General features: G+C 46.4%; 1 protein-coding gene across 2 annotated transcripts in view; it reads right to left on the reverse strand.

Annotated features, from left to right (window-relative positions):
* Positions 1-17193, reverse strand: part of abtb2b (ankyrin repeat and BTB (POZ) domain containing 2b) — a 275156-nt gene that overhangs the window by 80773 nt on the left and 177190 nt on the right. For both annotated transcript variants that reach the window (XM_080189840.1, XM_080189841.1), the window contains exons 3-4: positions 14023-14169; positions 5875-6082 (exon numbers count right to left, since the gene is read on the reverse strand). In XM_080189840.1, the coding sequence (XP_080045966.1) occupies positions 5875-6082; positions 14023-14169 (355 nt within the window). The remainder of the gene's footprint in view (positions 1-5874; positions 6083-14022; positions 14170-17193) is intronic.

Here is a 17193-nt window from a genome sequence, read left to right on the forward strand (position 1 = left end):
TTACAGCACAGGAAAAGGCCCTTTGGTCCCCAAGCCTGCACCAATCGTGCTGCTATAACTAAAGCCTCCCTCCGGGGACCATATCCCTCTATTCCCATCTCATTCATGTACTTGTCAAGACACCCCTTAAAAGTCACTACCGTATCCGTTTTCACTACCTCCCCCCCGCAACAAGTTCCAAACAGCCACTACTCTCTACGTAAAAAAGTCTGCCTCGTACATCTCCTTTAAACCTTGCCCCTCGCACCTTAAACCTGTGTCCCCCTAGTAATTGACTCTTCCACCCTGGGAAAAAGCTTCTGACTATCCACTCTGTCCATGCCTCTCATAATCTCATAGACTCCTATCAGGTTATCCCTCAACCTCTGTCATTCCAGTGAGAACAAACCAAGTTCCTCCAATCTCTCCTCATAGCTAATGCCCTCCATACCAGGCAATATCCTGGTAAATCTTTTCTGTATCCTCTCCAAAGCCTCCACATCCTTCTGGTAGTGTGGCGACCAGAATTGAACACTACATTCCAAGTGCGGCCTAACTAAGGTTCTGTAAAGCTGCAACATGACTTGCCAATTTTTAAACTCAATGCCCCGACCAATGAAGGTAAGCATGCCGTATGCCTTCTTGACTACCTTCTCTGCCTACATTGCCATTTTCAGTGACCTGTGTACCTGTACACCCAGGGGAGGGAATTGCGATGGGGAAACTGGGACGGAGGAGGTTAGCTCCCAGGTAGGGGAGGACCGCAGGCAGTATGGGAGGGAGGTTAGACAGGGGGTGGAGAAGGGAAATGCCCAGACTGAGGGGCTGAAGTGTATATATTTTAATGCAAGGAGTGTAGTGAATAAGGTAGATGAGCTTAGGGCGTGGATTGCTGCTTGGGATTGTGATGTGGTGGCCATTACAGAGACTTGGATGTCTCAGGGACAGGACTGGGTACTTCAGGTGCCAGGATTCAGATGCTTCAGGAAGGACAGGGAGGGTGGCAGAAGGGGTGGTGGCGTGGCACTGTTGATCAGGGACAGTGTCATGGCTGCAGAGAAAGAGGATGTTGTGGACGGACTATCTACAGAGTCTCTGTGGGTGGAAGTTACGAACAGCAAAGGGTCGAAAACTTTGCTGGGTGTATTCTATAGGCCGCCCAATAGTGACAGGGAAGTTGAAGTGCAGATAGGGAAACAGATTCTGGAGAGATGTTTTAATAACAGAGTTGTCATGATGGGAGACTTCAATTTCCCAAACATCGACTGGAATATCCCTAGGGTAAGGGGTTTGGATGGGGAGGAGTTTGTTAGGTGTGTTCAGGAAGGTTTCCTGACACAGTACGTGGATAAGCCTACGAGGGGAGAGGCTGTACTTGACCTGGTACTGGCGAATGAACCAGGGCAGGTGATGGATCTCTCGGTAGGAGAGCATCTTGGGAATGGTGACCATAATTCTATCTCCTTCACAATTGCATTGGAACGAGATAGGATCAGGCAGGCTAGGAAGGTGTTTGTCTGGAGTAAGGGAAGATACGATGAAGTCAGGAAGTTACTTGGACAAATAAACTGGAAGGAGGCGTTCTTAGGGAAAAGTACCGAAGGAAGGTGGCGGATAGTCAAGGAATGTTTGTCTGGCGCTATGCATGACAACGTTCCGATGAGACAAGGGGGTTTTGGTAGGTCGTGGGAACCGTGGTGCACGAAGGCTGTGTTGAACCTAGTCAGGAGGAAAGGGAAGGTGTACAAAAGGTTCAGGGAACTAGGAGAGGTTAAAGATCTTGAGGAGTATAAGGACTGTAGAAAGGAGCTTAAAAGGGAAATTAGGAGAGCCAGAAGGGGTCATGAGAAGACCTTGGCGGGTAAGATTAAGCAGAATCCCAAGGCCTTCTATAAATATGTGAAAGGTAAAAGGATGAGAAGAGAAGGGATAGGACCTATAAAAGGTGAAGGGGGAAAGGTCTGTGTGGAACCAGAAGAAATGGCAGAGGTGCTTAATGAGTACTTTGCCTCAGTATTCACGGTGGAAGCTGATCTGGGAGATTTTGCTATGGATTTGCAGCAGATGGAAAAGATTGAGTTTGTGGATATTAAGGTGGAGGATGTGTTAGAACTTTTGAATTCTATCAAGATAGATAAGTCGCTGGGACCAGATGGGATATACCCCAGGTTACTGTGGGAGGCGAGGGAAGTGATTGCAGAGCCCCTGGCGATGATCTTTGCGTCGTCAATGGAGACGGGAGGGGTTCCGGAAGGTTGGAGGATTGCGGATGTAGTTCCTATTTTCAAGAACGGGAACAGAGATAGCCCGGGAAATTACCGACCGGTGAGTCTGACCTCAGTGGTTGGTAAGCTGATGGAGAGGCTTCTGAGGGACAAGATTTACGAGCATTTGGAGAGGTTTGACATGATCAGGAATAGTCAGCATGGATTTGTCAAGGGCAGGTCATGCCTTACAAGCCTAGTTGAGTTCTTCGATAATGTGACTGAACACATTGACGAAGGAAGTGCCGTGGACGTAGTGTACATGGACTTCAGCAAGGCGTTTGATAAGGTCCCCCATGCAAGACTTCTTGAGAAGGTGAGAGGGCATGGGATCCAAGGGCCTTTGGCCTTGTGGATCCAGAACTGGCTTGCCTGCAGAAGGCAGAGAGTGGTTGTGGATGGGTCTTTTTCTGAATGGAGGTCAGTCACCAGTGGAGTGCCCCAGGGATCTGTTCTAGGACCCTTGCTGTTTGTCATTTTCATAAATGACCTGGATGAGGAAGTGGAGGGATGGGTAAGTAAGTTCGCTGATGACACGAAGGTCGGTGGTGTTGTGGATGGTCTGGAAGGATGTCAAAAGTTGCAGCAGGACATAAATAGGATGCAGGGCTGGGCGGAGAAGTGGCAGATGGACTTCAACGCGGATAAATGCGTAGTCGTCCATTTTGGCAGAACTAACGGGATGAACGAGTACACTATCAAGGGCAGGAGTCTTAGTAGTGTTGAAGAGCAGAAGGATCTTGGGGTCCGGGTCCACAGGACTCTTAAATCGGCCTCGCAGGTGGAAGAGGTGGTCAAGAAGGCGTATGGTGTACTGGCCTTCATTAATCGAGGGATTGAGTTTAGGAGTCGGGAGGTAATGCTGCAACTTTATAAGACCCTTGTCAGGCCTCATTTGGAGTACTGTGCACAGTTCTGGTCGCCTCACTATAGGAAAGACGTAGAAGCTATTGAAAGGGTACAGAGGAGATTTACAAGGATGTTGCCTGGACTGGGAGGCATGCCTTATGAAGTTAGGTTGAGGGAGCTGGGACTCTTTTCCCTGGAGAGACGAAGGTTGAGAGGCGACCTGATAGAGGTTTATAAAATGTTGAGAGGAATGGATAGGGTGGATTCTCAGGGGCTATTTCCCCGGGTTGAAATGGTCGCTACGAGAGGACACAGATTTAAGGTGCGGGGAGGAAAGTACAGAAGTGATGTTAGGGGTAAGGTTTTCACTCAGAGGGTGGTGAGTGAGTGGAATCGGCTGCCGTCAGTGGTGGTGGAGGCGAACTCGCTGGGGTCTTTTAAAAGACTTCTGGATGAGTATATGGGGTTTTATGGGATTGGGGGTTATAGATAGGTGTTGATGTGATCGGCGCAACTCGTGGGCCGAAGGGCCTGTTTGTGCTGTAGTGTTCTATGTTCTATGTTCTATCCCTTTGCCTATGAATACTCTTAAGGGTTCTGCCATTTTACTGTATATTTCCTGTCTGTATTAGACAGACAGTGACCCAAGACCGGAATTGAACACAGATCCCTAGCGCTGTGAGGCAACAGTGCTAACCACTGTGCCACCATGCAATTGCAATTGTCATTTTCTGACTGAGTTGGTGGCTTTGACAGCATTGCTGAGTAACTAACTGTTGGATGCACAGAATTTTGGACAGATTCACTTGTTTCTCAGTCAGAAACCAACAGTTTTATACCGCACCACTTCCCAAATGTGAACAAAGAACAATACAGCACAGGAACAGGCCCTTCGGCCCTCCAAGCCTGCACCACTCATGCGTTCTTAACCATCCGTTTGTATCCCCCTATTCCCAGTCTGTTCATGTGGCTATCTAGATAAGTCTCAAACCATCCCAGCGTGTCCGCCTCAACTACCCTGCTTGGTAGCGCATTCCATGCCCTCACCACCCTCTGTGTAAAATACATCCCCCGCATATCTGTATTGAACCTTGCCCCCCTCACCTTGAACCTATGGACCCTTGTGTTTGTCATTTCTGACCTGGGAAAAAGTTTCCAACTGTTCACCCTATCTATGCCCTTCATAATCTTATAAACTTCTATTAGGTCGCCCTTCAACCTCCGTCTTTTCAGGGAGAACAACCCCAGTTTACCCAATCTCTCCTCATAGCTAAGACCCTCTGTACCAGACAATATCCTGGTAAACCTTTTCTGTACTCTCTCCAAAGCCTCCATGTCCTTCTTGAAGTGTGGCGACCAGAACTGGACTCAGTATTCCAAATGTGGCCTAACCAACGTTCTATAAGCTGTAACATCATACACCAACTTCTATGCCCCATCCAAGAAAGGCAAGCATGCCATATGCCTTCTTCACCACTCTCTCCACCTGTGCTGCCACCTTTAAAGACCTGTGGACTTGCACACCCATGTGGGACTGGGATTGAAGCTCCATGAGAAACAGTAAACATAGAAATATAGAGAATAGGAGCAAAAGGAGGCCATTCAGCCCTCTGAGCCCGCTTCACCATTCAATATGATCAAAGCTGATCGTACATTTTCAGTATCCCACTCCCACTTTCTCTCCATCCCCCTTGATCCCTTTAGCCACAAGGGCCATGTCCAGCTCCCTCTTGAACATATCTAACAAACTGACCCCCAACAGCTTTCTGTGAGAGAGAATTCCACAGGTTTACAACTCTCCAAGTGAAGAAGTTCTTCCTCATCTCAGTCCTGAATGGCTTACCCCTTATTCTCAGACTGTGACCCCCCTAGTTCTGGACTTCCCCAACATCAGGAACATTCTTCCCGAATCCATCCTGTCCAGTCCCATCAGGATTTTATATGTTTCTATGCAATCCCCTCTCATTCTTCTAAATTCCAGTGAGTACAAGCCCAGTCGATCCAGTCTCTCTTCAGATGTCAGTCCTGTCATTCCAGGAATCAGTCTGGTGAACCTTCGCTGGACTCCCTCAATAGCAAGAATGTCCTTAGACTCAGAAACCAAAGCTGTACACAATACTCAAGGTGTGGCCTCACCAAGGCCCCTGTATAACTGCAGCAAGACATCCTTACTCCTGTGCTCAAATCCTCTTGCCATTGGCTTTCCTCACCGTCTGTTGTACCTGCATGCCAACCTTCAGCGACTGTTCCACCGTCACACCCAGGTCACGTTGTATTTCCCCTTTTCCTAAACTGCCACCACTCAGATAATAATCTTCCTTCCTGTTTTTGCACCAAAATGGATAATCTCACATTTATCCACATTATTTTGCATTTGCCAAGTATTTGCCCACTCAGCCAGCCTGTCCAAGGCATCCTGCAGCCTCTTAGCATCCTCTTCACAGCACACACTGCCACCCAGCTTAGTGTGGTCTGCAAATTTGGAGATATTGTATTTAATTCCTTTGTCCAGGCCATTAATGTATATTGTGAATAGCTGGGGTCCCAGCACTGAACCCTGTGGTACACCACTATCTATACTATCTGGTGTGGTGTGCTAGAAGATCATTACACATCCACTGTCAATTAAGCTAAAACAGAAAGCAATTTTTAAAAAATACTAGCTTCACAACACTTAGAAAAACTTTTAACAGGAAGATTTTTCACTAAAATGCTCTAAACTGGTGAAAACTATAAACTGATATTTAAAAATGAACAGAGTTATGGATAAATGAAAGTTTACCTTTCATTATTTAAGGAAACGCGGGGAGGATCCAGGTTAGGATTCTCCATTGATTCCATCTGTGGACACCGCAAGAAATAGTAAAGCGTGTGCAGGGCATCGGGACACCAGGTGACAGGCTGCTGTCGACCATAGCGACACGGACTCATTCGTGGAGACAGCGTGTTTGAACATTGCAGGTGGTGCATTGCTCGAGACACCAGATCACCTAAAATAGAATCAGAACGAGAAGATCAGAAGTCCATCATTTTCCTTCATCACCCAGCTGAAATGCTTTGTCCTGCTTACCGATACAGTCAGAGCTCCAGGTTCTCTTACAAGAGTTGTTTCCCAAGGATTTATTCTTCGGCCCTTTCTGCTTTTGATTTATGTGCCATGCCTCAGAAACATCACATACAAACATGGCTAATTCCACATGTAGACCAGTGTTATTCTGCATTACCTGCTCAGTATCTGTCTCCAGCCCTCAAACTGACAGTGCCAATAGCCTGTACCCAGCCACAAAAGTTGTCCTTCCCCCATCCATTCTTTCTGTCAACTAAGCAAAGACTAAATACGATTTATCCTTTACTCTTTCACCCAGAATGAACATGAGTTAAACATCAATTAACAGGCAGATGATGGAAGAATATAAATTGCATCTTTAATGGCAAGTATGACTAAAACAGATCTTACAAATAGATTTAGCAATCCCCTCGGATTTAACTAGTCAGAGTGAAGCAATAAATTCTGTCCAGCTCTCGAGGGATTTCTATTCAAAGCAGCTCCCGCTCAGCCTGAAGCCCCACTCACTTCTGCTGCGTGTAACTGTCAGGCACTGCCCACCACTCAAATGCTCACTGATATTTCTGAGCCTGAGTCTCACTGGGCTGGTGGAGTTATACTGCAGATTCTATTCCCAGTCACCGTCCCAGCCGCACTAAACAGACGCTGCCATTAACCCAAACCTCGCCTTGTCACCGAGTCACTCACTGCTGGCAGATCATGTGGTCACATGTTCAGAGCACACATCAGGTCATGAGGCCATGTTTTCACACCACACAGAAACACCCCCTAACCCTAATCCTAACCCTAACCTTCATCCTAATCCTCATCCTAACCATAACCCTAATCCAAACACTACCCTAACCCTAACCCTGATCCTCACACAAACCCATCCTTAACACTAACGTGAACCCGAACCTCACCCTCACGAACCCTCATCCAAACCCAAACCCTGATCCTAACCCTAACCCTAACTCTGTCACACTAACCCGAACTCCAATCCTAACCCTAACCCTAACTGGAATCCTAACCCTAACTCTAACATTAAGTCTAACCCTAACCCGAATCCTAACCCTAACCCTCACCCTAACCCTCACCCTAACCCTTTCCCTAACCCTTACTAACCCTTACCCTAGCCCTAACCCTAACCCTCACCCTAACTCTAACCCTCAACCTAACCTTAGCCCTAACCCTCAACCTAACCCTCACCCAAGCCCTCACCCTAACCATAACTCTAACTGTAACCCTAACGCACACCCTAACCCTCACCCTCATCCTAACCCTAAACCTCACCCTAGCCCTGGTCCTAGCCCTTACCCTCACTTCAATTCAGCCTCCGTTTTGAACCTGGGTCTACCCCAAAGTGCACACACAATTTTAAAGAATTCTCTAATAATATCTGCTGTTTAGTCCCATGCCTGGTGATTCTAATGTTCTTCTGGTTTGCCATCCTCCAGAAACATGAGCTAATGCAAAATCCTGATGCTTTGATCCAACTTGCATCAAGTCCCATTCACCCATCACTAACCACACCAGCTTCAGGATCATCCCAAATTTAAAACACTCATCACATATTAATTCTTTCCAAAGCCACATGGACTGCAGAGGTTCCTGAAGGCAGCTCATCACTGCCTTCTCAGGGGGAGTGAGTGATGGGCAATAAATGATGGCCAGCTAGTCATGCACACATCCCACAAATGAATTTTGAAAAATTGCTGATTTCCAGTTATTTCTGGGATGCTACTTGTATCTTCACAGTCAAGACAAATATAAAATTCCTTTCAATCCATCTACCATCTCCTTTTCCCCATTCACCCTCCATGCTCACTTCCTATTGGACAAACACTTACTTTCTTAACTCTTCTTTTTAAAAATAGCGGCAGAAACTCTTCCTATTGGTCTTTATATTTCTGGTTAGCTTTCTCCCAATCTCCAAATATCCTTATTTATGTTTTATGCATTTTGTTTTGCTGTTTTTTGTATTTCGTGCAGAATTCAGACTTTGAGAAAGCTCCAATTCCTCAACATTTTAACACTTGGCTTTTTGGCCAGGAGTGATTAGAGACCGGCACATTTCCAGTTGGCTGCTTTGGAAATTTTGGGTGAGAATTTGAGGAGAAGGTGGGACAACGATGCTTTTTAGTAAATAGTTTAATGAAAAAAGCAGCCAAATCAAACAAAATAAACTGTTTGTCCACCAGTGAAATATCACAGACACTCTCTTGTGTTACAGGAGAATGAGTGAGTGTTAACAAGCGCTGGAAAAGTGTTTTGCGATTGCAGATTGAAAGCAAATGCAGAGATGCCACAACCCAGCGCCAAGTTGGTGGTTTTCCTGGTATTTAGAAAATGAGTGAAATGAGGTGAGGATATGGAGGAACCAGCCCGAGGTTTGTCTGCCAACTGTCAGTGGAGCCACTGAATCAGTGCTCTGTGGAATGAATTATTTGTATTTCAATTAACTTTCTAGCCAACAATGTTTCAACATGGATGAATATTGCATGATGAATACTGTCGAGAGAATACCTGAAACGCTTCCATTTCATGTGAAGTGAGAAGGGACCTTTGAAGCTTTGGATATTTCTCAGATGTTCAGTTCACACAGTGCTGCACACTTCATGACAATTCAGGCTTCCGATTGGCTGAATTGCCACCAATCATCATCTTCATTTTGGTGGAAATGAGACATTTTCCTTCTGTACCTCTGCTCGGTGTTTGAATAAACTCAGTGGGCTTGAATTCTCTACAGAAAAGCTCCAAATGTAATTCGATGTTGAGGAGTCAGGGTTAGAGGCTGGAATTTTACTGCCCCGTCCACCACGGGAATCGGAGCAGGCACGGGCTGGACAACGGGAAGCTCATAGAACATAGAACATTACAGCGCAGAACAGGCCCTTCGGCCCACAATGTTGCGCCGACCAGTTAAAAAAAACAATGACCCTCTAACCTAAACCAATCCCTTTTCGTCCATAAGCCTATCCACGGACCTCTTAAACGCCCCCAAACTAGGCGCATTTACAACCGCAGCAGGCAGGGCATTCCAATCCCTCACCACCCTCTGGGTAAAGAACCTACCCCTGACATCCGTCCTATAACTACCCTCCCTTAATTTAAAGCCATGCCCCCTCGTGCTAGCTTTCTCCATCCGAGGAAAAAGGTTATCACTGTCCACCCTATCTAAACCTCTAATCATCTTATATGTTTCAATAAGATCCCCAATAAGCTCTGTTGACCTCGGGTGGGATTTTACAGATTCAGGATGAGCGCGGCTATAAAATCCCACCCTATCAGAGGCTTTGTGACAGTTCACATGATGACACCCTCTCTAACTGTGCTGCACTGACCCCTGGGTCCCACACAACATCCTGTGCTCTCTCCCAAGTCCTGGCCTTTTTATCTCAGTGCTGATTGCTGTTTCCATCCTGAGTGAGAGTCAGAAACTGGCAGCACAGTGATACTTGCAGCAGTGAAACACCAACGTTATGTTGGGATGTTGTTCCAGCTGGCAATAGACTAAATCATTGAGTTTCCATTCTCCAGTGAGCTTGACTGATCCTGTGCAGTACTGATAGAACCTGGAAGGGCCAGGGACCAGGGCTCACCACAGCCCTGAGAATGGGGAGAAAATACAGGCGTTTTTATTTTACTGGCATTGAAACAATATTTAACAATTAACAAGTATTTAACGATAATAGAAACATCAGTCACTGTGACATTGAAACCTTATTGGCTAAAATATCATTCATACAAAAGTAACAAATTCTAATCATGTGAATTAGGAGTGGAACAAACCATTCTTCCCCTGGAACCTGACTTGAATCAAATAGGCTGCCATTGAACACACAGGGGCCAGAATTCTACCACGTCTGCCACAGAACCAGCACGAGCAAGAATCTGACAACAGAAACCTTCATTGATCTCGGGTCACAGTTTCCGGTCTCTCCCAAGCGAGTCTGTAAAATTCAATCCATTGAGTCTATTTCTGAACACAGAACATTGCCAAAACTTGAGGAGGACTTGAAGCCAGTGATTCCTGGCAAAATAGGGCTGGAAGGATACAAAACTGCTTCACGCAGGGTGCAAATTGGTTCTTTAGTGTCTTACACAATCTTCCCGGTTCGCCACGCTGATCAATCGATGCAGCAAGCGGTAAGGAGCAGTTCCATAAAACACTGAGGGTGAAGGGGGTCAAAAGATACGGGGAGGAGGGGAGGGGGGAATTGGGTTGGATTGGATGATCAGCCATGATCATAATGGATGGTGAAGCTGGCTTGAAGGGCCGAATGGCCTTCTCCTGCACCTTTTTTCTATCTTGTATACAGTTTAAATTCTATCCATAAGAACATAAGAAATAGGAGCAGGAGTAGGCCATCTAGCCCTTCGAGCCTGCCCCGCCATTCAATAAGATCATGGCTGATCTGTCGTGGCTCAGTTCCACATTCCCGCCCTCTCCCCATAACCCTTAATCCCCTCTCTTATCAAAAACCCATCAACCTGCGTCTTTAGGCTGATTGATTGGGTAACAAATTGTCCCTATATTGGACCTCCCTGATCCTCGCACATTAGGCGTAGACTAAAATCATGAATAGGTCACTGAGACAGTGGGACGGCGGCGCGGGCTCGTTGGGCCGAAGGGCCTGTTTCCCGTGCTGTGTTGTTCTTTGTTCTTAAAAATATTTAGCGAGGCAGCCTCCACCACTTCAACGGGCAGAGAATTCCAGAGATTCACCACCCTTTGAGTGAAGAAGTTCCTCCTCAACTCCGTTCTAAACTGCCCCCCTTTATCTTGAGGCTGTGCCCCCTAGTCCTACTGTCCTTTCTGAGTGGGAAGAGCCTCTCCACCTCTATCCTATCCATCCCATTCATCATCTTATACGTCTCAATGAGATCTCCCCACATTCTTCTAAACTCTAACGAGTACAAGCCTAGTTTATTCAGCCTCTCCTCATAGCTCAACCCCCTCAACTCCGGCATCAGCCTAGTGAACCTCCTCTGCACTCCCTCCAAGGCCAAAATATCCTTGCGTAAGTGCGGCGACCAAAACTGCACTCAGTATTCCGGCTGCGGCCTCACCAATGCCCTGTACAGCCGCAGCAAGACCTCCCTACTTTTATATTCAATCCCCCTCGCTATGAAGGCCAGCATCCCATTCGCCTTCCTGACCACCTGCTGCACCTGCAAGCTGGGTTTTTGCGACTCACGCACAAGGACCCCGAGGTCCCTCTGCACCGTCGCCTGCTGCAGTTTTTCGCCACCTAAGTAATAGTCTTTCCTACCATTATTCCTACCAAAGTGGACCACCTCACACTTGCCAACATTAAATTCCATTTGCCAGTTCCTGGCCCATTCGCCCAGCCTATCTAGATCCTTCTGCAGACTCTCCACTCCCTCCGCGCAATTTGCCGTTCCACCAATCTTGGTGTCATCAGCAAATTTCGACACCCTACACTCGGTTCCCTCCTCCAGATCATCTATATAAATGGTAAATAGCTGAGGCCCCAGCACCGACCCCTGGGGCACTCCACTAGTCACCAACCGCCAATCCAAATAGCACCCATTAACCCCCACTCTCTGCCTCCTATTTGACAGTAAAAAGTCTGACAACACCAGGTTTTAGTCCAACCTATTTATTTGATAATATACTCGCAAGCTTTCGGGTTAGCCCCTTCGTCAGGTGAATGGAGAGTTCTGGCCTCAGACAGAGCATATAAAGCACAGACAGTTTAGAGATTACTGATTAAAATGCGAATCCTTACACCTAACCTGCTGTTCAAGACCTGAAGTGGCTGATAATGTGAGTGGAAGGAGCACCGACCACAGTTTAAAGAGATGTGTATTGTCTCCAGACAGTACAGTAAGCGAGGCCCTGCAAACCCAGGCAAGTCACGGGGGTTACAGATAGTGCGACATGAACCCAAGATCCCTGTTGAGACCGTCCTCATGTGTGCGGAACTTGGCTATCAGTCTCCGCCCAGCGACTCTGCGCTGTCGTGTGTCGTGAAGGCCGCCTTGGAGAACGCTTACCCGAAGGTCAGAGGCTGAATGCCCGTGACCACTGAAGTGTTCGCCAACAGGAAGGGAACAGTCCCGCCCGGCGACCGTCGAGCGACGTTCACCCATCCGCTGTCGCAGCGTCTGCATGTGCGGAGACTGATGGCCAGGTTCCGCACACATGAGGACGGTCTCGGCGGGGATCTTGGGTTCATGTCGCACTATCTGTAACCCCCGTGACTTGCCTGGGTTTGCAAAACCTCACTTACTGTACTGTCTGGAGACAATACACATCTCTTTAAACTGTGATCAGTGCTCCTTCCACTCACATTGTCAGCCACTTCAGGTCTTGAACAGCAGGTTAGGTGTAAGGATTCGCATTCTAATCAGTAATCTCTAAACTGTCTGTGCTTTATATGCTCTGTCTGAGGCCAGAACTCTCCATTCACCTGATGAAGGGGCTAACCCCGAAAGCTTGTGAGTCTATTATCAAATAAATAGGTTGGACTAAAACCTGGTGTTGTCAGACTTTTTACTGTGTTTACGCCAGTCCAACGCCGGCACACCCACATCATCCTATTTGACAACCAATCCTCTATCCACGCTAACACCCTACCCCCAACTCCATTTCCCCTGACCTTCTGCAATAACCTCTTGTGAGGTACCTTGTCAAACGCCTTCTGAAAATCAAGAAAGACCACATCCACCGGCTCTCCTCTATCCACTGCCCTAGACACATACTCATAGAACTCCAATAAATTTGTCAGACACGACTTCCCCTTAATGAAACCGTGCTGCGTCTGCTCTAACAAGCAATTCCCCTCAAGATGCCTCGCTATTTCCTCCTTGATGACGGATTCTAACATTTTACCTACAACAGACGTTAAACTAACCGGCCTATAATTCCCCGCCTTTTGCCTACCACCCTTCTTGAACAATGGCGTAACATTAGCCGTTTTCCAATCTTCCGGCACTTCCCCGGAATCCAGCGACGTCTGGAAAATAACCACCAAGGCATCCACTATCACCTCCGCCATTTCTTTCAGAACCCTCGGATGCATTCCATCCGGTCCTGGGGACTTGTCCACAATCAGTCCCTCCAGTCTGTCGAGCACCGCCTCTCTAGTAACAATAATGTCATTCAGGCCCTCCAGTCCTACCATCTTTCCATTGCTAACACCCAGCAAATTATTCATGTCCTCCTCCGTGAAGACCGAAACAAAAAAGTTATTCAAGACCTTAGCCATTTCCCCATCCCCTACCACTAAGTCCCCCCTCTCATCCTCTTAAGGGTCCAACGTTCACCCTAGCCAGCCTCTTCCTTTCTGTATATTTATAAAAACTCTTGCTATCCTTTTTTATATTAAGCGCTAGCCCAGCTTCATAGTTTCTCCTACCCTTCTTCACCATAAGACTGTCCAATAAAGTCTGGTTTACACTGTGTAACACACTTTGTAACAAAATATTGTTTCAAATTACCTGGAACAACATCACAATCAACCTGTCAACACTGTGATAATCTGCAAGAAACTAATTTGCTGCCACAATTCTGCACATTTTCGATTCCGGAGTTAATAGGCTGCTGCGAGAGATTCCCATGCAGGATGCAAAGTCTTTCGCTGTCCCTCCCCCATTCCCCCCCCCCCATGCAGTCTCAGTAAGGGAAGGTTACAATGCAGTCTGCCTGCACCCAGCGGGAGATTAACCTCACATCCATCAGAACAGAGTAAAGTGAGGAAGAACATTTCAAAATGGAACCTGCTCCAGGAAGGAAAAGACAAAGATTCAGTGAGGAATCTTGCTGAAATAAAGAATTTCACTGATTAGAGAGAGAATGTGTGCAGAGAAACATCACAAACATCACAGACTGGAAATAAGAAACAATGAACTCACTCAGCTCCGAAATGCTCCCAACACACGTGGCCAGGAGTGACTGTTCCAGGGTTCGAAGCTCTAACTGAGCGAATGCATCAGCGCGACCATCCTTTGTCCATATTCCGTTGTTGTATAAACTGAAGTGGGCAGGCAGGGAAAGGACACCTTCAAAACAGCAGAGCAGTGTGGTTAGAAGCAGCTCACTGAATCCACGTGTAAATGCGCGCCCCGAGTTACGTTCCTTTTTGAACAAGTCTCTGATTTACAATGACATCACCTGTCGGGCCAATTCCTGTGGTTGGCACAATGACATTTAGATGGATTTGATCATCTGACTGGCATCTGTTGTTCACTCACCCTGAAACTCCCAATCCAAGCTGGCACACTAACCCTTACATAGCATCTGGAACGTTCATCTTGCAAAGGAACAGGCCACTAACAAGCTCCTTGTCCAAAAGCAAATTCTCATCAAGGTTTTGATTTCTATTTAAAATGATGGTTTTAAAAAAGGCTTTGAAATTGAACTCAGTGACATAAGGTGCTGTTTATTTTTCAGTTGGTTAGTGAGTGTCACTGTCTGTCCTGCTTTGTCAAATATATTTTTCCATCAAACTTTCAGCTCCCAACTCCCTCAAAAAGTCAATATGGACTGAAGGAAAAGTCGTCAAACTCACCAACTTTAGCGATGGAAAACACAGAACATAGAACAGTACCGCACAGTACAGGCCCTTCAGCCCTCGATGTTGTGCTGAGCTATGTCCAATCCCAAGATCAAGCTATCCTACTCCCTATCATTCTGGTGTGCTCCATGTGCCTATCCAATAACCGCTTGAAAGTTCCTAAAGTGTCCGACTCCACTATCACAGCAGGCAGTGTATTCCACATCCCAACTGTTCTCTGAGTAAAGAATCTACCTCGGACATCCCTCCTATATCTCCCACCATGAACCTCATAGTTATGCCCCCTAGTAACAAAAGGGAAAGAGACAGGTACAGACCACAGGGCAAGAATTATAGATGGGGGAAAGGAAATTACGATGCGATTAGGTGAGATTTAGTATGCAAAAGATGTGGAAAGAAAGTGCAGGGGATGGGCACAATTGAAATGTGGAGCATGTTCAAGAAGCAGCAACTGCGTGTCCTTGATAAGTATGTACCTGTCAGGCAGGGAGGAAGTGGTTGAGCGAGGGAATTGTGGTTTACTGAAGAAGTTGAATCTCTGGTGAAGAGGAAGGAGATTAATGTAAAGATGAGGTGGGAAGGCTCAGTTAGGGTGCTTGAAAATTACAAGTTAACCAGGAAGGAGCTAAAGAGAGAGTTAAGAAGAGCCAGCAGGGGACATGAGAAGTCTTTGATAGGTAGGATCAAGGAAAACCTTAAAGTTTTCTATAGGTATGTCAGGAATAAAAGAATGACTAGGGTAAGATTCGGGCCAGTCAAGGACAGTAATGGGAAGTTGTGCGTGGAGTCCAAAGGGATAGGAGAGGCTCTAAATGAATTTTTTCATTAGTATTCACACAGGAAAAAAACAATGTAGTCGAGGAGAATACTGAGATACAGGCTATTAGACTAGATGGGATTGAGGTTCATAAGGAGGAGGTGTTAACAATTCTGAAAAGTGTGGAAATAGATAAGTCCCCTGGGCTGGATGGGATTTATCCTAGGATTCTCTGGGAGGCTAGGGAGGAGATTGCAGAGCCTTTGGCTTTGATCTTTAGGTCATCATTGTCTACAGGTATAGTGCCAGAAGACTGGAGGATAGCAAATGTTGTCCCCTTGTTCAAGAAGGGGGGTAGAGACCATCCTGGGAATTATAGACCGGTGAGCCTTACTTCTGTTGTGGGAAAAAATTTGGAAAGGATTATAAGAGATAGGATTTATAATCATCTAGAAAGGAATAATTTGATTAGGGATACTCAACACGGTTTTGTGAAGGGTAGGTCGTGCCTTACAAACCTTATTGAGTTCTTTGAGAAGGTGACCAAAGAGGTGGATGAGGGTAAAGCAGTTGACGTGGTGTATATGGATTTCAGCAAAGCGTTTGATAAGATTCCCCACGGTAAGCTATTGCAGAAGATACAAGGCATGGGATTAAGGGTGATTTAGCAGTTTGGATCAGAAATTGACTAGCTGTAAGAAGACAGAGGGTGGTGGTTGATGGAAAATGTTCATCCTGGAGTTCAGTTACTAGTGGTGCACCGCAGGGGTCTGTTTTGGGACCACTGCTGTTTGTCATTTTTATAAATGACCTGGATGAGGGTGTAGAAGGATGGGTTAGTAAATTTGCAGATGACACTAAAGTTGGAGGAGTTGTAGACAGTGAGGATGGATGTTACAGTTTGCAGAGGGACATAGATAAGCTGCAGAGCTGGGCTGAGAGGTGGCAAATGGAGTTTAATGCGGAAAAGTGTGAGGTGATTCACTTTGAAAGGAGTAACAGGAATACAGAGTACTGGGCTAATGGTAAGAGGGTTAATAGAGGCATATTAGATGATCAGAGGATTAAATAGGGTGGATAGTGAGAACCCTTTTCCTCAGATGGAGATGGCTAGCACGAGGGGACATAGCTTTAAATTGAGGGGTGATTGATATAGGACAGATGTCAAAGATAGGTTCTTTACTCAGAGAGTAGTGAGGGCACGGAATGCCCTGCCTGCAACAGTAGTGGACTCACCAACATTAAGGGCATTTAAATGGTCATTGGATAATCATATGGATGATATTGGAATAGTGTAGGTTAGATGGGCTTTAGATTGGTTTCACAGGTCAGTGGAAAATTGAGGGCCGAAGGAACTGTACTGCGCTGTAATGTTCTATGTTCTAACCTATGAGACTGCAGACTGTACACAAAGGCTGGATGTTGACCCTCTAGTTACTTTGCTCCAAGCAGAAACTGGGTGGTGGTTCCATCTCTCTGGAGTTTGTAACACACGGTAAGAGTTGCGATACTGACAGCATAAGAACATAAGAACTAGGAGCAGGAGTAGGCCATCTGGCCCCTCGAGCCTGCCCCGCCATTCAATAAGATCATGGCTGATCTTTTCTTGGACTCAGCTCCACTTACCCACCTGCTCACCATAACCCTAAATTCTTTTACTGTTCAAAAATTTATCTATCCTTGCCTTAAAAACATTCAATGAGGTAGCCTCAACTGCTTCACTGAGCAGGGAATTCCACAGATTCACAACCC

The sequence above is a fragment of the Carcharhinus amblyrhynchos genome, chromosome 6 (assembly GCF_965287045.1).
Source record: "Carcharhinus amblyrhynchos chromosome 6, sCarAmb.v2.hapA, whole genome shotgun sequence".
Lineage (NCBI taxonomy): Eukaryota > Metazoa > Chordata > Chondrichthyes > Carcharhiniformes > Carcharhinidae > Carcharhinus > Carcharhinus amblyrhynchos.